The 22,259-nt window shown below is 37.7% G+C and overlaps 1 protein-coding gene across 6 annotated transcripts in view; it reads left to right on the forward strand.

Annotated features, from left to right (window-relative positions):
* Positions 1-22,259, forward strand: part of C6 (complement C6) — a 94,945-nt gene that overhangs the window by 36,740 nt on the left and 35,946 nt on the right. For all 6 annotated transcript variants that reach the window (XM_025436437.3, XM_025436439.3, XM_049109297.1 and 3 more), the window contains 4 exons: positions 1,154-1,298; positions 5,574-5,721; positions 11,311-11,449; positions 17,273-17,473. In XM_025436437.3, coding sequence (XP_025292222.1) covers positions 1,154-1,298; positions 5,574-5,721; positions 11,311-11,449; positions 17,273-17,473 — 633 coding nt within the window. The remainder of the gene's footprint in view (positions 1-1,153; positions 1,299-5,573; positions 5,722-11,310; positions 11,450-17,272; positions 17,474-22,259) is intronic.

Below are 22,259 nucleotides of genomic sequence, written 5' to 3' on the forward strand. Positions count from 1 at the left end.
TCTCACATTAGGAAAGAAAAAGAAACTTTGTGGAGCACTCACTCTCTGAGGGAAACTGTTCTAGGCTTTTTACTTATATCATCTTATTCAAACTTCACATCAGAGTGTGTTTTCCTACTCCCTTTACAGATGAGGAAGCTATAGCTCATTTAGGGAGAAGTAACTTTCCCAAGAATATACCTCTGATGAATAGAGGCGCTATATTTTGAACTTGGATTTTTCTAACTTGAAAGTCAGTAATTTTTTATCCTGTCCTATTCTTATCCTTCCCTGACTCCCTGTTTTACTACTCACCATTTAAAATCCTTTAAATATGAATGTGTTAACCTGGGTTTCCTTTTTTTTTTTTAAAAAAAAGATTTTATTTGCTTATTCATGAGAGACAGAGAGAGAGAGGCAGAGACACAGGTAGAGGGAGAAGCAGGCTCCTCACAGGGAACCCGACACAGGATTTGATACTAGAACCCCAGGATCACGACACGAGCCAAAGACAGACACTCAACCACTGAGCCACCCAGGGGTCCCATCAACCTGGGTTTCCATGCTGACTTCTTTATGCAGAGGAACCCTCAAATCCTTTCAAATTGGTTACTTCATAGGACCTTTGAGATATACAAGGGCTACCGTGGGGCACCTGGGTCGTACAGTAAGTTAAGTCCCTGGCTCTTGGTTTCAGCTCAGGTCATGATCTCAGGGTCATGGAATTGAGCCCCACATTGGGCTCCACACTCATGGAGGCTGCTTGAAATTCACTTTCCCTCTTTTCTTCACGCTTGTACTCTGTCTCTCTCTAAAATACATAAATCAATCTTTAAAAGTGCTAATGTTACTGCCTAGATTTACTGCATGCAAGATACTCCATAAATATTTGTGCATTTGATTTAATTAATTTATTTTCATATGGTTTCAGAGTTAGAAGTCTTAGAAATCTTTTGCCCTGATTTCTCATTTCATGATTTGTAAAACTGAGGCCCAGAGAGGTGATGATTTCCCTAAGGGCACACAATAATGGAACTGGAAAACTCATTAGTTAATTTAGGAAACATTAATGGAGGAGGAATCACTGCTGTGATGAAGAAGCCCAGTTTTCTTAGACACTTTTGGCTTGGACCCTGCCTCCAAGTCCCCTCACCTTTCTCTTCTTTCCTTTCAGTTTAAGGTGAGATCCATCTTGCGCCCCAGTCAGTTTGGAGGACAACCATGTACTGAGCCCCTGGTGACCTTTCAACCATGCATTCCATCTAAGCTCTGCAAAATTGAAGAGATTGACTGCAAGAATAAGTTCCGCTGTGACAGTGGTAATGTACTTCAGGAGATGTTCAATCTCTACCAAAAATGACTTGACAATAAAGTTATTCCAGTTGACTACCAGTAAAAGCCATGACAGAGAAGTCCCACCATGTTTTAAGCATGGAGACAGGAGTGTTATGGTCCCAATTGCCAAGCCATTCATGTATGAAATTATAGCTCTCAGGCTATAATTATCTTGACCAGCACCCGATCCATTTGCTCTCCAAGTACTGGTGCCCAGGTCCCTAAACTGTGATAAAGCAGGATGAAGAGAAGGCAGATACTCATAAAAATCAGCTATTAATGAGTACAAATCTATGATGAGAACAAGCAGCTGAAGAAGAGTGACAGATTTAAAAGATCTTCAATATAGTTTATTAAGATAAGAATATTAAGATTAAGATATTATGTCAGAGAGGTGACTAGAGATAATGTGGCAGATTTTCTTATGGTCCATTGAATGGCTCCAAAGGGAAAATTGAAAATGATTTAAATGATGGCAACAGTCACATCCATTATTCATTCAGATATTTAAGTTTCACTAGATTATGAATCAATATACTTGAATATACTGCTTAATCCTATGTATTCTCTTGCTAATTAATAGCTCTTCAACACCACCATTTTGAACTCTCTAAATCTGATTTCTGCAAACTTTTTTCAGTAAAGGTCCAGAGAGTAAATATTTTAGGCTTTTTGGCCATATGTTCTTTGTTGCAACTACTCAACTCTGGCACTATAGCATCAGAGCTGCCATAGACGGCATGTAAACAAATGGGTATGGCTGTGTTCCAGTCAAATTTTACTTACGAAGTAGGGCAGCAGGTGAGTTTTGGCTCTGCTTCCTGCTTTCCACCAGAGTTCACTAACCTCTTACCTAAATAATCAATTTGACATTAAAATTGGGATCCATATCATTTTTATGTACTCTGGAATACAATGAAAAATACAGTATTTATAACTAAGTAGCAGATTTCAAATTCCATAGAAAAATTGACTCCAGACCTTAGATCTAGTGTTTCTCTCCTTTTGCTCCTTGCTTCCTGCCTTTAGCTTTGTTGACCTTTTCTGAAAGCTGGACAGGAATGCTGGTGTTGGAATTTTCCCACTGTACCCCCCACACCTGGGATATGAGGGTGGCACATGGGTAGGAAGATACACTTCATGGCTACATGGATAAGGTCAGGTCACAAGTTGACAAAAGAAGGAATGTGAAAACAACCTTGCTGGCAATGGCTGAGTGGAATACAGACTGAGGCATTTTTTTTCAGACTTAGGCATTAAATCCAGAATATTAAGATAAAGGTTTAGAACTGAGATACAACTATTTGAAGCTTGAAAGATAGCTTTGGAACTAATTACCAGAAAGAACCCCTTTATACAATGGATGCTGGATCTATGAAATTTATTACAGAAGGTCTGTTTTGTTTAGGCCAAAAATATTCACAAGTTTGAGAAGCCTTTAGGTACATCAATGGCCCACCCATTCATAAGAAGTGATTTCAGGAAAGCTAGTGGTATAAGGACAGGTGATCTCTAGTTCATCATTAATATATCCAGCAAGTGATTAAAAAAAAAAAAAACCTGACTATTGAAATGTGTATGCAATGTATGGTAAGCAGCTGCTACCTTGAGCTCTCTTGGTTACCCCTGCTCTGCTGTTCAGGTCCCTTCACCAGGAATCCTTAGGTCTTCCCATGATCCAGCCATTAAGTGCATGATCCCTGCCACAGATGTGGTTGGCATTCGTTTTGATCAATGCCATGGCCTACTGATTGTTAAATATTTCATTGAAGATTATATACTTGCTTTGCTCTTCTAAAATCAGCCACTATTGCTTTTCAGCCTTTTGGCTAAGACCAAGTGTAAAATCATCCACTAATGCCCCTCTCAAAAGAAATAAAAGCTTGTATGGACTCAATAGATGCCTGGCTCTCAATTAACAAAGAACTATTTATCCTAAAGTGAGTTTCCCTCTTCCCTTTCCTCCCTCATGATTGCTGTTCGAGTCCCTCAAGACTAAATATATGATTTTAATGCACATGTGGATCTTTGAGAATTACCCACAAGACTAATAATCCCAACTCACACTATACCAATTCCTCTCTCAAACTCCTAATTTTAAGCATAAAGATAAGAGAAGCTGTAGCTTGTTATACATATACTACACCATTGCAGTAACACAAATGTTCAAGTAAATAGGAAAAACATGTACGATTTCTAAGTGATACATATATCCAGGTATAAGTATATATATATGCATGCATTGGCTAACGCATGCTGACTTCTGCAAATCCTGCACTATCCAAACTGCCCTTCACCTTTCCCATTCATTCTTTGGTATGGGATATATTTATGGCTTACAATATCTCTCCCCTTGTGTTTCCTATTCTATTGAGTTTCTGTGGCCTGGAACCATTCTCAGCTGTGCCCTATCTGACCTCTATCACTCCTGCCACCCAATCCTAAACATCACTCAAAAGAAGTCCTCTGGATTTCATCCCTACCCTTGCTAATCACTCCTTCAATATCCCCAGAAGTACCAAATGAATAGAATTTCTTATATTCATACACAACTGTTTCCTTGTTCACAAAGCTAGGCTAATGAGAACGATACCCTGCACGTATGTCCCTACCTCTGCCTGATAAAATGGGATTTCTTTTTTTTTTTTTTTTAGTGTAACCATATCAGAAATTAGATTTGCTCAAATTTAAAAGGGTGAGTTTCAAAACTTTTAAAAAATGTAATATTTGTTCTTTTTTTCCTTTGGAAAAAGCATCTCTATTTCAAACTAAATTACATACTCATTTCTGCCCTAAAAAAAGCAAACAAACAAAACACTAGAGATGTGCTATTTTAAAAACAAACCATCTTTCAGGTAATATCTTGGGACTCGCAGACATCCAGTTCCCTTAATATATTCAGTCTTGTTTGATTATGGTGCTCACAACTATAATTCTTTATAATTATGGTCCAGATACAATACAAAATTTTGAATAATCAGAGAAAGAGACTTAATTACTTCCATTTTTCTCTACCTTCTTATTGAAGATTATTTACCAAAAGAGTTGAAACTAAGTGTTTTCTGGAAAACTTTCTATTAATAAAAAAATTTAATTCAACAGAATACCAAATTTCCCCAAGCATTTCAGTTAGTCAAAATAGTTATGTGTAGGGGATCCCTGGGTGGCTCAGCAGTTTAGTGCTTGCCTTCGGCCCAGGGTGTGATCCTGGAGTCCCAGGATTGAGTCCCACATCAGGCTCCCTGCATGGAGCCTGCTTCTTCCTCTGCCTGTGTCCCTGCCTCTCTCTCTCTCTCATGAATAAATAAATAAAATCTTTAAAAAAATAGTTATGCATAGCTGCAGTGAGATGCTGATTACAACTTAAAGTAATTAATCAGATGATCTTGAGTAAAACATTTAATTCAATCTCATTGTCAGTGAGACCTGTACATAATCGTATAGATGCCAGCATCCCTGATTATAGACAAGAGGCTGAAGGACAGGAGAGGGGCTGTCTTGTACATAAGCCATTTCAATTTCTGTAACAGATTAATATACACTGATTCTAAGGATCCTTATGAAATTCAGGAAATTTAAAAAGGAAGGGAATTATCTAAGTAAATGGAGTTTGTACTATTTTGTAAATTCACTCACTTAACCTGCTACTTAACCCTGTAGTACCTAGTGGTTTAAAGAATTGCTTTTTTAACTTGTTCAAAAAACAATTAGATATAATAAATTTTATGTTCTTGAACATAAGATAAAAAAATCACATAGCATGGCTCTTATATGTCTGGCTTCTTTCACTCAACATAAAATTTTAGAGATACAGTGATATTATCATGTGTATCTGTGTGTGTGTGTGTATATATATATATATATATATATATATATATATATATTAAATTATAGGGTTTTCTAAAAAATAAGAATAGTGACCTTGAGTTTGTTGTTCTGAATCAAAACAAAAGCCTGAACGTACAGAACATGGTTTCTGCAGCAAGCTCACTGTCATGGGATTGGGATTCTAGAATTACTTCTCTTATTAAGACAATCAGCCCAATGGTAACTAAATTCTACAGTATTCTTGTAATCCTACAAAAATAAGGGGAAAATATCAGTTTGGCATCCATTTCCATATTTCCTAAATCTGTATCAAAAATAGTGAAAATTTTCCTCACAACTCTCCCTTGAAATTTAAAGCACTCACTTGTTTCAAAGCAATAAATATCTTAAATAATCACGTGTTGTTAACGTCATTTGCTTATCTTGACCAGGCCGCTGCATTGCCAACAAGTTAGAATGCAACGGAGAAAATGACTGTGGGGACAATTCGGATGAAAGGAACTGCGGGAGAGCAAAAGCAGTGTGCCCGGGGAAGCGGCAGTGGAATCCCATCCCCAGCGTACAGCTGATGGGCGCTGGGTTTGTAATTATTGTCTTTTCACCCTTTGAAGGAGTAAAGGAATCTCAGGAGGAATGAGTGGAAGTAGCAGTGAAGCAATGAGACACATGATTGTCCACCTTCCTCATTAACCTCTTATGACTCCCACCAGCCCTGTCTCCCACATGAGGTGGCCCTGCTCTGGCATTATGTGGCCATGATCCTCACTGCTGCAGTATAGAAGAATTTAGCATCTTCACACTTAGCCTCTACCAGCCAATGCTTCCTAACCATGGTTTGTTTCCATTCTCATCTATCCTTCTGACAGTTCTGGAGTGAATCAGGGTGGATTCCTGGGGCTAGGTCTTGATTGGGTGAGTAACCAATTAGAAATACACTTTCCCCATCTGTATGTTGGATGACTACAAACTGCTTTGAAGTTCTGTCCTAAGAATTCCTAATTAGAGTTTATTTCAGTAAGAGTGCTTTAATATCATCTTATCAATGTACAGACATGGTTTCTTTCTTTTCTTTTCCCTGGAAAAAAACCTCCGCCCCAAACTCCCACTGATAATGGAGAAGAGGGTATCAGGAAAGTATGCTTGTGACTGTATTGAAACCCAAAACACTAAGGATGGAAAACCAGTCTGCAAGCACGAGAGGCAAAGTCAGAGTCAATGATGGGAGATAAAGACAGCAGGAAAGGAATGAGGCAAACATGAAAAAAAAAAAAAAAACGGGAGGTGATAAAAAAATAATAATAATGGTAAGAAAAGTAAGAGGGTAAGAGGTCAGCTGAACCTGGCTAAGGTATCCAAACCTTCTCTCACATGGACCATGCAGTGCATGGGTAGTTCAGGACCAGATGCATTACCATCTGGTCTACTTGCTCAGCTTATAGATTAGGAAACTGAGATGCAGAAAGGTTAAATAACCTGTCCTACCAACCAGTAAGTGGTGAAACCAGAATTCAAATCCAGATTTCAAAACCCAGGTGATTTCCACCATTACATTCTGATTTAGGACAATATCCACCTTAAGAATGAGAACATACTGGAGGAAACGTCAGTAAACCATGCAAACCTCCTTCCAGTCTTTAAATAGTGCTCAGGAGTTCTAACATTCTTATTTTAGGTCATGAGGACACTGGAGATTTGGCAAAGGATTCTACATTCATTAAACTGCGCCAATGTCTTAGAAAATCTCAGGAAATATAAGAGAAGTCAATGAAAAGAGAACTAAGCCTTAGTTGGAAGCATAAGAAAATCAGTAAAGATAATCTCCTGTACTCTCTTGATCCCATGATAAAGAATTCTCCTATCAATTTTTGGCCAGAAAGCAAATAGTTTGCTATAGGCTTTTGCTGCTTTGTATTGGGCTCTATTTCTAAGTCTTCACTTATGCTGCCAGACCTGCATAATATGAAACCTTGAGGCACCAAAGATGAACAGCAGCAGTTACAAATACAACCTCACTTAATTAGAACAAAAACCAGAAGCTATTGAACCAAACTCTGATAGCAGTAAAATGGAGCCACTATGACTCTGGAGGTGGGGGAGCCAGGTCCTAGAACTAGTTCTGCATTAGCTCACTTACATCATAACTAAGTTATCGAACATTTCTGAGCTGCAATTTCCTCATGTATACATCAGATGACTACAAACTGGTTTCACATTCTGTCCTAAGAATTCCTAATTAGTGTTGATTTCAATGAGAGTGTTTCAACAACATCTTCTTACCAACGTACAGAAATGGTTTTCTTCTTTTCCTTTCCCTGGAAGAAAACCTCAGCCCAAAAGTCCTACTGATAATCACATTTCCTAATGTTCCAACTGATGAGGGGTGACATTACAAACACCTCTTGCTCAGTTGGTCTAGGCTCTAGAGTTACAGATGGGGAGGACCACATGCTATGTGTACTTTGGCAGAAGGACCATGTGGCCCTCTGCCAACCAGAGCTGTTATCCCAAGGTTTCTCAGAAATGAGCAAAACCTGCTGGCTCAGGGACAGCCAGTCCTCTCCTCGCCTCTCCAGGGACCAAGAATTTTAAGAGCTGCTTACTGGAATCTCTTTCTTATCTATTGGCCTTAGAATCTCTGCCCCCTCTCTAGCACATTTCTACCCAAAAAAGGTAGCCTCCTGGGTAGCTGTACCTGTTTTTAAGTAGCATCTCTCCAAGAAAGAATTTAACAAGACATACCAACGTTCCTACATTGCCAGCACCAGTCACCAAGTCTTAAATCTAAAGCAAGAATTGGGCAATAATAGCATGCTATTCATTTTTTCTCAGGTTCGACCAAGGTACAAATGCATACACACACATATACATACAGGCACACACATGCAGATTTATATATGTGTGTAATTTGTTATTAAATTTTGAAAGTATAAAATACGACACATAAGGCCAAATTAGATAAAAACACTTTAAAACTTAAAATATGAAAGACCATATAATATATTTGAAAGACCAAACTATTTAGTCAACTTAAATACCACAGAAGGGAGGAGAAAGAATAAAGCTGAAAATCACTATGTAGTTGACTTAACACCTAAAAGACTCCTTGGGCATGTCCTAATAGAGCTATCTCCAGAAAACTACCTTCTAGCTCTTTGTTACCTTCATAAATTCCTCATGACCCATGAGCCATTTTTCCCCAGCCCTTTCTTGTTTGTGACAAACTCATAAGTACATTGTATAAAACAGTGTAAGGTCAACAGTTCTTTTATCTCATTGATCCCTCTCAACTCCGAAAACAAAAATGAATGAGTCTTAAAACACCTGCGTTTGTCTTGCTACCATGAAACTTTTTCCCAGACCAACTCCTCATACTTTCTCCCTCAAAATACCCATTGATGCAAATTCAAATACGGATGAGAACAAACCTCAAATTGTGCTTGCAGCTATTGGAGTATGAGGTGCATTTTACAAAAGCCACAGGAATCACACCTTTTTTAAAAACACCTTTATTGAGGTATAATTCACTACCAGTTCTGCTCTGTACCTCTTCTCCTCTCACGCGACCACCCTTGTCGCCATGCTCTGACCAGAAGTGCGGGGGTTTTCCAAGTCAATCTCTGAGATACCAATTGGGTGTCCTATAGTTTGATTCAACTCTGACACCATGTACCTAAGGGTAGTGTCAGATGTCACAGGTGAAGGGCTCAGTCCCACAACCCAGCTTCCTCAGATGCTAATCACCAGCCCAAATTATCACCTGTGACTCTGATACCTAGGAGGTTTTCAGGACCCCCTCCTCTTTGATTAATTTGCTAGAATGGCTCACAGAACTCAGTAAAACAATTTACTTACTGGTTGTTAAAAGACAAAATTCAACTAAGTGAAGATCTAATTGGCTTTTTCTAATGATTCGCGTCAGGCAGCCTTCCATCTAGCAGATAGAAAAGAGCTCCAAGGAGTTCTACAAAAATGGAAAACATTTATGGGCAGAAGGAAGCAGAGCAAGGAAGTTTCTGCCAAGAGTGGATTATTTCAGGCAAGGTCACCTTCCTTTGAGGGAAAGCAGGAGTCAGTCAGGCAGATTAGCTCACTAGTGCTGACCAAGTATTCGACATTGCTGGTTAAAGCTCACATTCTTGGGAGAGGCGATAAAGAACTGCAATTAGGTTAGGCATTAAGGCTTGGTTTGCTGACATGAAGCTTAGCCCAAGTGACTCCTTTTGTTGTTTCTTTTTTAAAACATTGTTTACCAGTTTATTATAAAACAATATTAAAAAAAATACAGATGTCCAGTTGGGAGAGATATGCAAGGTAAGCTGTGTGGGAAGGGACACAGAGCTTCCATGACTCGCCTCCTCCCAGGCACTCCATTCTCTCAGTACTTTCCATGTATTTAACGGAAGTAATCTGAACCTCACAGTTGTCAGATTTTTATGGAGTCTCCATCATGTAGGCCTGATTGATCATTGACTCCATTTCTAGTCCCTCTCCCCTCTCTGGAGATTGGAAATAAGGCTGAATATATTCCAAGCTTCTAAACATGGGTTGGCCTTTCTGGTGGCCATCCCCCACCCAGGAGCCTACCAAGAGTCACCTTATTAGAACACAAGACACTCCTATCACCGAGGAAATTCCAAGGGGTTTAGGAGCTCTGTGTCAAAAACTGGGGTCAAAGACCAAATATTAGAACAAAAGATGTTCTTAGTGCTCTTACTACGTAGGAAGCTACAAGGATTTTAGGGGCTCTGTGCCAGAAGCTGGGGGCACAGATCATTATATATATTTTTTATTATCTCATCACATGTAAGCCAGCATTATCAAGCTTTTTACAAAGGTTTTTTCACAGAATATTTATAAGAATTTGGAAATCTATTGGAGCATCTTGGAGAAGTTTTTTATCTACTATAAAACAATTTCCTGATTTCCATAATTTCTTACATACTTGACTTGTGCTATGGTTATGTCCTTCAGTTTCCTCATTTATAAAATTGGTGAAATATTTGTATCTATATCTACATCACATGGTTATCATAAATATATATTTTTTATGATAGTCACACACAGAGAGAGAGAAAGGCAGAGACATAGGCAGAGGGAGAAGCAAGCCCCATGCACCGGGAGCCCGACGTGGGATTTGATCCCGGGTCTCCAGGATCACGCCCTGGGCCAAAGGCAGGCGCCAAACCGCTGCGCCACCCAGGGATCCCGGTTATCATAAATATTAAATAAATATGACAGTAACATTAGGGGTGCCTGGGTGGCTCAATCATTTAAGCATCTGCCTTTGGCTCAGGTCATGATCCTAGGGTTCTGGGATTGAAACCCACATTGACTCCCTGCTCTGTAGGGAGCCTGCTTCTCTCTCTCCCTCTGCCTGCACTTCCCTCTGCTGTGCTCTCTTTCCCTCTGTCAAATAAATAAATAAAATCTAAAAAAAAAATTTTTTTTAAATAGTAACGTTAAGTGTAGATCAAACAGTGCTTGATACAAGTATATGTATAAATGTATATGTATAAATATATATGTATATTTATTATATTCATATATACATACAGTAAATATGTATATGTATTTACAAATAGTAAATATGTATGTATATTATAAAAATGTATGTAATGTGTGTAAATATACATATAGTAAATATATGTATAAAAATACATAAAGTAAATAGTATGTAGGCATTTATTAAACAAATTTTAAATATTACTACCGTTATTAATAAAAACAATAGTATTATTATAATTTTATTAAAATACTGCTATTACTATTTAATTGTTAACTCTCTCTAAGAATTCCTTTGCTGTATCATACTGAAGGAAGTGAACCCAGAATGGCATTAATCATGTAATAATTTATCTTATAATCTGCTTCCAAAGTTTGCACTGGTTTTGTAAGTCATGAAATAAAAATAAACCTAAATTTTATTTTGTGTTAAAAGCCCAGAACAATTAAATGAGTGGAATACAAGAAATCTAACAGAAGGGCTAGGTTTTGGCTTCCAACCCTTTCTGCTGCCTCACCATAAACTAGAAAAAAATGGGCTTTTCTTCAAGTCGTTTGTCATGAGTCAAAAATGTCTAAGAAAGGAATTCCTTTCATATAAAAGTATGGTAAATTCTAAAGATTGCTCTACATCTATTGAATTCTTGAAAATTACTTTGTTTGCAGATTTCATTTTCTAGCAGGAGAGCCCAGAGGAGAGGTCCTTGATAACTCTTTCACTGGAGGAATATGTAAAACTGTCAAAAGCAGTAAAGCAAGTAATCCATACCGAGTTCCGGCCAACTTGGAGAATGTCAACTTTGAGGTATGACAACCTATCATGGCGGCACTCCAATGCTGACAGTGATTATAAGCTAAATTTCCAATGAAAAGTTATTGATGAATGAAACGAGAAAATACAAAGGTAATGAACATTTTAAATCACCCATTCTAGGTTGGTGTTTGATCTTTCCACAACCCAGTGAGGTCAGTGTTGTCATCATCACTTTTACCGATGAAAAAACTAATGTAACCAATTTGTCCATAGTCAAGCAGCACGTAAGTCATGGATTAGATATTCAAGCTCTGGTTTCCCAAACTCCAGAGTCCGTGCTTTCTCCAGTGAACATTTAGCTGTACCTTCTCCCGCACAAAATGGTTTGCTTGATTCCAAATTTTCTCCTACCATAGCTAATTCTCTCAGAGAACCACAATACTTAGACATAAAAGAGTGCCTGGCTTCTTAAAAAAATCAAGATGAAGCTAAATGTCACAGGGGTAGTTCTTCTTACCTTTCTTTCTATTTTATTAGTTGATTTGGTTTTCTCTTTGTTTTCCTCAGTGAAATGAGCAATACTCCCAGATCTAGCCTACTGCCTTATGCATGATAAGTACTCCAAAATTGTTGAACTAAAAGTAAACAATCTATTTCTTTTAAAGTATGATAAGAGAAACAGGAAAGCCAAGATTTTAATGGTAATACCCATGCATAACATTTTGACATGCTAGAGTGAATTTCAGGGGGTCCAGTGATTTCTGAGACTGCTCTCTGGATTCAACAAAAGTCATTCAATCCTTCCTTTAGAAAACCTTTTATAGATAGATAGATAGATAGATAGATAGATAGATAGATAGATAGATATAGATATATAGATATAGATATAGATATAAATACACATAGTTTTCTAATTTGATCAGCTCAATTTAAAGCCATTTAATATGTATTCATGGACAAAGGGAATGCCTTTGGGGCCCAATTGCCTAATTCAAACACCTTCTGGGAGGCTGACCCTGAGGAGTCTGATCTCTGCCTGAAGATAGAAGTGACAAGGGTAACAAGTGACTTCTGACCATGTAAAGAAACTGCCCACCATCTCCCCACAGATCCAGAAGATGCTAATCCCAGAGGGTCCACCACTACCAAGGAAGGTGGAAAAGGTGTCACTGGTATGCTAAATAGGAACTCGGATGAGACATTGTTCCAAAAAGATAGTAATTCTGTCAATAATACCATTACTCTTGAGATGTATCGTATTGAATAACCTTTGGAGACAGAGCTAACATGCAAACATTTACATATAATACTGTTATGTTGGAGGATGTCTTCTAGCACTTAAACAATCCATATGCTTACTTTTAAAATACAGTAATCCTCCCCTGCAAATACTGCCTATATTCTCAGCAAGCATCTATTTCATGCAGTTTTACAAGTCACATGTTAAATTAGGCTCATGAGAATGAGGGCAAATTTGTTATCTAAACATTTTATACTTAGAGTTTTGAAAGTATTTTGCATGTATTGTTTTACTCAATTCCCATAATATCCTTCCCAGAAAAATAGAAGATTGTTTATATCTGTTGTACCAGTAGAAGATCCAAGTTAGACAAATTTCTCAGAGTTATGCAACAAGTAAATGGCACATCAGAATTAGAACTCCTGGCTCCTACTGCCCTGCTGCCTGAGCTAGATGAGACCTTGACAGTAATAGCAAGAAAGATATTAACAACCATGCAATACATGCCGTGTTTGAGTACCTTTCATAAACGGTCGTTTAAAAGGTATCATCTGTGAGGTTCACCAATGTTGTGCTAGAGCAAGCTCTTCCAGATTACAAGAGCCAATTGCTGAATTTTTAGGAACTTTGCAAGCTAGTTTATAAACATAGACATCACTAAATATTAAATATGTAGCCTTACAATTAAAATATTAAAAACATAGGTGATAATTACTCAAAATTTATCAACTCTTCATTATTTTGCTACATTTTCCCATCGAGGCTCTTGAGGTTATTTACATCTATTGTATATGTGTTATGAAAATGCTGTATAATAATTTGCTACCATACATCTCTTTCCAAGTTTGAATTAGGAGGTACCACAGAGGTAGCTTGAATCAGCTATGGTAGGGATATATGCACTATAACCAATGGCAAGTGCTATAGTAAATCACAGGTTTTCACCTTCCCAGAGCACGGGTTTTTAAACATTTACCAGCAGACCACTGGACCCACTCACATAACTTGGTAACCCAAGTCTGGATGGCTAGTTACATCAGGAAATACAGTCTAAAAATCCTCATTCAGAATAAAAAAGAGTCCTTTCATTAACAATGTAGATCTAAAATTTGTCAAACCTTAAGAAACTACCTGAGTTGATCTCTAACTATATGTCATTGAGTTTTAGGAAACAGACAACTCCTGAGGAAGGTCAATAACCAGATCCAAGGTCACAAGAGTTTGGTTGATTTTTCAGTGATCTCTGTATTACTTTGCTCAGGCTGTGAGCAGGCAACTGTGCAAATCTAAGCTGTGCTTTACTGAAAACAACAGAGAAGAAATTCAGCAGGCATCTGACTTCCTTTCTCTTATAGTATTGGCGTTCATTAAGATAAATGAAGTAATGGGGTGGCTGGTATGCAAAGATGAGAGAGGCTCCTAAAAGGAAGGGAAGAGAAGGCATTGGATGGGAAGTCAGATTAGAAGACCATAGGAAGAATTCTGCTCCCGGGGGACCCCCAGCCCCTAACTGCTGAGCTCAGTCACCATATGATCCCTGCACCAGGCCCCAGAGTTGTACCACTTACTCAAGAATATTCCTCCTTTTTTCTAGGTGGCACTGCTTTGCTACTGGCTGTGTGCTAAGCATTTGCTGTCAGCAGCAAACTGCAGAATACAGTTACTGCTAGACTTTGATACTTAGCAATGCATTGGCCTACCTAGATGTGGCCTCTTACTGCGCCCCAAAGCCTGAGAACCTTCATATCTCTGCAATCCCTCAAAAATTCCCCAAATCCCGTATGAAATCACAACCTTAGGTCCTACCTCTAAGGCTCACAGCACAGGAAACCAGGTGCCACCTCATCCTTTCCATTCCCCTAGTTCCTCTTACTTCTCCTCTGCTCCTTTCTGCAAACCCACCTCCTTTCTTCAAACACAAAGTAAAAGTGTTGACACACATTGAATCCTAGGTCATCAGCCCACCGGATCTATAGATGGTGAGGATGGATGGGCTCTGCGATGTATGTAATATATGTAAATGAAGATTAAAACCTCCCCACCCCCACCCCCACCCCCCTAGTTTGGTTAACATCTTCCTGGGAAAATCTATGCTTTCAAAAGTTGCCTTGTCATTCTATATTCCCTTTCATGGAACAGCATTCCCATCATCTCTCCAGCCTCCCCGCTCCACCCCAATATCTACTCCCTCAAAGACTTCTGTGAACTTTCCTCCCAAATATCTTGCAAATGCCCCAGTTTCTCTCTACCCAGCCACAGCTCCCCTAGCCTTGGCCATCATCCTGTCTCACTGGGCTCATTTCAACAGTTCTTGCAATGGCTCTCCTTGCCTCCACTTTAGTTAACTATACTTTACTGTGATCTTTACAAAACACAAAAGTGATGGTAACACTTCCACTTTTTCATTCATTCAATTAACATTTTTAAAGAATCTACTATATGCAAAATCTTCCTTTAGAAGTTAATCCAAATACTTTCTCAGGGCCCCCCAAAAGCCCTGGCTCCAGTTTCCCAGTTCAGTCTAATTTTTCATCCCTGGTCCCCATAAACCTGTTCTTCCACCAACTTAATTACATGGCAGATTTTCTCTTAGCTTCTGCCCAGGATACCTTCTGATGAGGGAGCAGAAGGCTAGCTGAGGACAAAGCACAAGCTGACACCCTACAATCCACACTCCCCCCAGGTGGGATCTGTGTGATATTCCTCAGGCACTCCTCACTGCCCTAAGGCTAAGGAAAGGAAAAACAAATGGTTAACTTAAGGAGACCACAATTCTGCAAGACAAGAGCCTCCCTCAGTTTACAGATGTCTTAGTGATTTACACGAACAGAGCATTTTTATCAATAACTGTAGCTTCCAGAAGGAGATGTAGATAAAATTAAATGTCCTTCTAACCTGCAGCCCATTGACAGATACTTAAAGCTGACAGAAAGTACGTTCCTCCACATAGCTCCCAATTGTCTTAATGTTAATGCCTTGCTAGAAGGAAAAACAATCTTAACTTGACAATGGCAAGGCCTCCAGTATCCACTGAGTCTTTAACATACGAAAATGCTTTTGAAACCTCCCTTTTCCTTATCTTCTCCCAATTCCCAAGTATATAATCAGCCACCCCTCATAACCCCAGGGGTAGCAGCTCTTCCTACCCAAGGGTCCTGTCCCCGTGCTTTAATAAATCCACCACTTGCATCAAAGATGTCTCAAGAATTCTTTCTTGAGGGCAGCCCCAGTGGCTCAGTGGTTTAGCGCAGCCTTCAGCCTGGGGCAGGATCCAGGAGATCCAGGAGATCCAGGAGATCCAGGATAGAGTCCCACGTTGGGTTCCCTGCATGGAGCCTGTTTCTCCCTCTGCCTGTGTCTCTGCCTCTCTCTCTATGTCTCTCATGAATAAATAAATAAAAATCTTAGAAAAAAAATAATTTTTTCTTAGGCTCTGGACCTCACCCCACCAAATCTCACCTACATTCCAAAACTACCAAGCTAGTATCTTTTCCTTTAAGCTGACACATCTTTTCTTGTGTAAAAGCTAATTCATAAAACAAAATATTTATAGTCTGAGCTTTTTAGAGAAATGGTAAAGAAATGGCAGCAGCTATATTTCAATAGGATTGTATTGCTTCATTGCTAACTGAAGAGCTTCATTTTGGGGCCCTTTAAATGCTAACTAGCATGCACTGTATTATCTGAAAGAAGCACTGAACTTTTGACTGCATCTTACTGTTGAACAAGACTCTTGCAGCTGGGTTATTTTGTCTTTTCTTCACTAATTGTACAAGCTATTTGATTGTGACATGTGGTTTGCCTCAGAGTGCATTTTAATACTGAATATTTTAAAACAAGAAATTTTTCCATTGCAAACCCAAGCATCTTCCAACATAAAGTACTCTTAAATCAATTTACTTTGCAACTTCTTCTTCTTTTTTTTTTTTAATCATCTATTGTCTCTTTTTACCAGCATAAGCATAATAGAAATTTAACTTGTACTTGGAAAATTCCTGCTCCACTCCTAGTTCAAGTCAAGTCCCACGGGCTGTGTTTTTCTCCACTTTCCAGACCTAGGCAGTGAAGGCTGATAACCACCCACCAGGCCAAGCCAATTGATTCTTTATCTTCTGTCCCACAGACATAACCAGTAGCGTGCTGATGCTCAACATCTAGGAGGAGGCTAAGTGGGTGGGAATGGAACCAGAGTGAGGAAGGACAGCATTTGTCCTTCCCTTTTCTAGGCCTCAGTTTTGGGGAAGATACCTTCGATTAGATTTCGAAGAGCATCAAATTCCCAAGCCGACTAAAACTAGCCCTTGTTGCTTATTACCCTGTTAAGTCTCAGTTTAGTAGTTTCCTTGGTGAAGGTTTACCTGGTGTGGCCTCTCTGGGTTTTATGGTTATTAATGCCAATCCCATTAGCAGCACAGCACTTCCCACATTGTATTGTCTGTGATTGTTTATTTCCCTAACTAAGCTATTAACTCCCTGAGGGCAGGGAACTAACTTTTCCTTTATTTCTAGCAAAATGGGTCTTCAACAAATATTTATTGAATGCATAAAGGAATGAAGGATCATTGCATTAGTTCTTAACAAGTAGCTCTAATATTTCCTAAATTATGTCTTATTTTATACTGATTTTTCTCCAGGTACAAACTAAAGAAGATGATTTGGAAACAGATTTCTACAAGGACTTAATTTCTCTTACAAAGAATGAAAATCAACAAGGTTTATTTGGGGGCGAAGAGCAGAGCAGTCTTTATATACCAATTTTTTATTCCTCAAAGAAAACTCAAAGCACCACCCATAACTCTGCCTTCAAACAAGCCATTCAAGCCTCCCATAAAAAGGTAATCAAAATGGTTCCAAATCATTTTATTCTTTTTGAAAAATTAACTCCAATTCCAGCAATCATGTAATTAGAACGGGAGAGTTTATTACATCAAACCAGTAAGATTTCTAATGCAAATTTAAATAGATTTACTTTGGGGATCCCTGGGTGGCGCAGCGGTTTAGCGCCTGCCTTTGGCCCAGGGCGCGATCCTGGAGACTCGGGATCGAATCCCACATCGGGCTCCCGGTGCATGGAGCCTGCTTCTCCCTCTGCCTGTGTCTCTGCCTCTCTCGCTCTCTCTGTGTGACTATCATAAATAAATAAAAATTAAAGAAATAAAATAAAAATAAATAAATAGATTTACTTTGTTATATCTGATTTCAAAAGTTATAGAGGTAATACAAATAATGATGCATCTATTTGGCTGTATTTATGGTTGCGGTCTCTCTAAAGTTGTACTTAATGTTTCAGATGTATTTTTTATAAACCACATGTAACAGAACTTTGCTTTTTTTTTTCTTAAGATTTTATTTATTTATTCATGAGAGACAGAGAGACAGAGAGAGAGAGAGGCAGAGAGACAGATTGAGTGGTAGACTCCATGTGGGGAGCTCGATGTGGAACTCCATCAGGGACTCCAGGATCACGCCCTGGGCCAAAGGCAGGCGCTAAACCATGGAGCCACCCAGGCGTCCCAGAACTTTGCTTTTTTAACATAATCTGACAGGCCTTTGCTAGGGAAATCCTGCTCTCTTCGATTTAATATACTGAAATAATTGATCATATTTCTTCCGTTTCAAATTTTTCTTACTCATTTTATTTTGTTGCTGTTTCCTATTTTAATTTGCTGTCTTTGTCACATTTCTGTTTATTGCTTTCTGTCCTTTTGGTCATTTTCAAAGTTCTACTAAACTTTTAAATTCTGCTTGTGATTATCTTTCTTTAATTAACACGCATAATTAAACCTATGTTTTCCTTTTATTGCATGAAGTAATATCTATAACCCCCCAAAAGATGTTTAAGTTCCCTACACCCCATCCCCACTATCTCCTTGAGAATGTGTCTAGCTTTCTGTTCCCCCACCACTATCATTACAGGCCTCCAAAACGTCAGTTTGGATAGTTCAAAACCTTTGTGTTCTAAGGTATTCCTTGGGATTTTTTTGTGTTCATTTTTATATTACATATGTTAATTTTATTTTATTCTGATTCTTCTCTATTTGGGGATTCCTCACATAACACAAGTTCTAAGTTCATAGTATTTTATGTTATATTTTATATATATATTGTGTGTGTGTCTATAAATTTACTCCCTAAATCTTTATATATCTAAAATGCATACATTTCCCCTGAGCAATAAAGGAATATCTGGGCCAAATATAGGAATATTGGACCATAGTCTTCTGTTCTTGATGGTTTGTGGATGTTATTCCACTATCTTCTACTTTTCATTGTTGCATAGGAAAAATCACGTGCAAAGCTGATTTTTTTCCCCTTTACTTCCTCTATCTGGAAATTTATAATTTTTATTGTTGTTAGAATTTAGGTTGTATCTAAGTAATAGATTTCTTCCATTAGTCTTACCAGGAACCAGTGAAACTCCTTCAATATGTAAAGATACATCTTCATCCATCAACCATTCTTCTTCTGTTCCTTTTTCTTTTATTGTTTGTATATTAAAACTCCTGGACGTATTTTTCAACTCTTAAATGATTTAGGAGATAGATTTCTATTAGACATTTTCAGACATTTACAAATGTCTTTTAAAATAGTATCTGTTCCTCACTACAACCACCACTGTATATTATTTGTTTTTTCCGAAGAGATATATGGGAAGACTGAGCTCTGAATCATGGAACCTGAAGGGGGAGGTGAGAAAAGTTACCAACACTGGAACAAAGGGGACCAGCAGCTGGAGGGCACCATTTTAAGGTTCCTCCTATGCGTGTATCATAGTGCCTTTCATATTTTAATTTAGTCATCCATTCATATGCTTACATAAATAAGATATTTTATAGCACTTTATAATTTTCCTAGGCATTTCATTTATCTTCAAAAGAACTCTAAGGGAATCAGAGTAGATCTTTTTAATATTTTACAGAGGAGTAAATTAGTCCATATATTTATTTTTAACTCAAGAAATATTTATCAGATATCTACCATGTGTCAAGTTTTCTTTTTATCACATGAAGTAATAGGTAGCCTAGTATCCCTCAGACTAACCAAATTATATTCTTTTTTCCTTTAAGTTTTTATTTTAATTCCAGTTAGTTAACATACAGTGTCATATTCGTCTCAAGTATACAATACAGTGATACAACAATCCATACATCACCTGGTGTTCATCATAAGTGTGCTCCTTAATTCCCATCACCTATTTTACTCATGCCCCCTCAGCCCCCACTCAACCATAAGTTTTTTCTATATAATTAAGAGTCTGGTTTTTTATCTCTCTCTCTTTTTCTCTTTGCTCATTTGTCTTGTTTCTTAAATTTCACATATGAAATCATATGATATTTGTCTTTCTCTGACTGACTTACTTCACTTAAAGTTATACTCTTCTAGCATATTCCACATCATTGCAAATAGCAAGATTTCATCCATTTTTATGGTTGAGCAATACCAATTATATTCTTTTTTTTCTTCCAAGATTGTACTTAAATTCAAGTTAGTTAACATTTAGTATAGTATTGGTTTCAAGAGTAAAATATAATGAGTCATCACTGACATGTAATACCTAGTACTCGTCACAACACATGCCCTCCTTAATGCCCATCACCCATTTAGCCCATCCCCCCATGCTTAAAACAAGTTAGAATCAGAATTACTAGGAAGTAAAAATATATCCCACGGCCCTTCTCTTAACTTACTGATTCAGAATATCTGGGATTGGTCATGTGATGCTGGCTTTCTTTTTTTTAAGTCCCCCAGCTCACTCTAATATCATATCCAGGATTGGAAACAACTGCTTTAAAATATAGTTCATAATAAACAGGGAAACGGAGATGTTGAAAGGGACATAGATATATACATCAGTCTCAACATTAAGATTTGCTTCACAGAATTGGTTTATAAATGTTTCAGACATGCTAGAGAACACTTGTAAAACCCTTATCTGTGGATAAACGGTTGTTATTTGATCCTCTATAGTCTGCCCCAAAGTGGAAACATTTTAGGCTATTCATATTATCTGTTGGAACTTATGAAATTGCTGATATACAACCATTTTTGACTTACAAAATTGTCAACTTCATCGAGTTCAACCCAACATCTTTGATCAGACTCCACAAAAATAAGGAATCTCAGGTTAAGTAGAAAATGCTACTATAACCTCTCTTAGTCTTCAAATAATGAAAGCAAGTCACCACACACTTGAAAATCAATCCAAGCCCTTCAGTGGAGCTTAATGCTTTATTTATTTATTACATAATTTTCAGATCTGACTAAACATTTGTTGTGCAAATATTCTGTTTCAAAGACTAGTTGTCTTAGTAAGATTCAGTGCTTTTCTGAATTACTTTTTGAAGCTGAACCCACAAAAAGATGATGAAAATAAAGCAAGATTTCTCAGAATATAAAAACAGATCATACATGGTTAATAACCTACTGCCATGTCATTTTTCAGTCTTATTTTCCCATCATGAGTGCATGTACTTCATAAGTGTGTGTACTTGTGCTGAGTTGAGTTTCACTTGTATTTTTTACAATATAAATACAAAGTTTTGCTTGTATTTTTTACAATTTAGTTTGTAGAGCAACCTGGAAATTTTGGGCTATGCATTTCAATGCCCGTGTCTGCATGGACATTCAGATACTCTGGAAGTGAGTGTGCTTCTTACTAAAAACAGAATGTCCCCCCAAATTTCCAAAGCCATGGTTCTATGACAAAATTCAAGTATTAAACTTGAAAAAGAATTAATGAACACTGAAAATGTAAGCTCCTCAAAAGGATAAACTTTGTCTATCTTGTGCGTTCCTGTGTCCATAGCATCTGAGGTAGCTGAGCGATAAATGTGTTAAAGGCAGGAAGAGGGCAGGGTTGGAAAAGGGTAGGGGAGAGAGAGGGAAGAGAGTGAATGGTGACTCTTTTTCAATCCTTGTGATTGTTTCTTTTCTTTTGTGTTAGCAGCCATTTTATCCCATAATTATAGCACACAGGAAAATAGCTATTTAATAATTTATAGCTGCGATAAATTTCTTTTGCTAAAATATGCTTCTCTCTCTGCTATTACTCAAACACTACAGTTTGCTAAAATTGAGAGGTAAAGTATATAAAAATTTTTAAAAAGTACAGTACATATGGATACACTCATAAAACTCAGTGAGTATATAGAAGGACAATTTAATGGAACAAGATTTGGGTACAATACCAACCACCAAATCATAAATTAACCAGACATAACAAGAAACGATTAAAAAAAAACCCTCAAACAAATATTTCTGTTTATGCTTAGAGGAGAAAGAATATAAATAATTTTGTTTAGTTTTAAACCTAAGTAATTCTGAATCATAGCATTTTAGAGTTGAAAGGGATGTGGTATGTGACCCAATGCACTCATCTGTGCACCTGGTCACATTTCACAGACTCCTGGGGACTCAGAAATGTAAACACCTTTTCCTAGTTAGGAACAGAGCTGTGACTTGAATCTCAGTTGCAAACTTCCAATTAAAACTTTATGCAGTCCTTTTCCAAGGTTTCCTGTTAGCAAGGATTTCTAAATAAACACTCAGTAGGGACACAACCATGATTGACAATCAAGAGTGAAAGATTTACTTTTCTGATAATTGATTAGTTTTTGGTAG

This window comes from Canis lupus, chromosome 4, assembly GCF_003254725.2.
Source record: "Canis lupus dingo isolate Sandy chromosome 4, ASM325472v2, whole genome shotgun sequence".
In the NCBI taxonomy this organism is placed as follows: domain Eukaryota; kingdom Metazoa; phylum Chordata; class Mammalia; order Carnivora; family Canidae; genus Canis; species Canis lupus.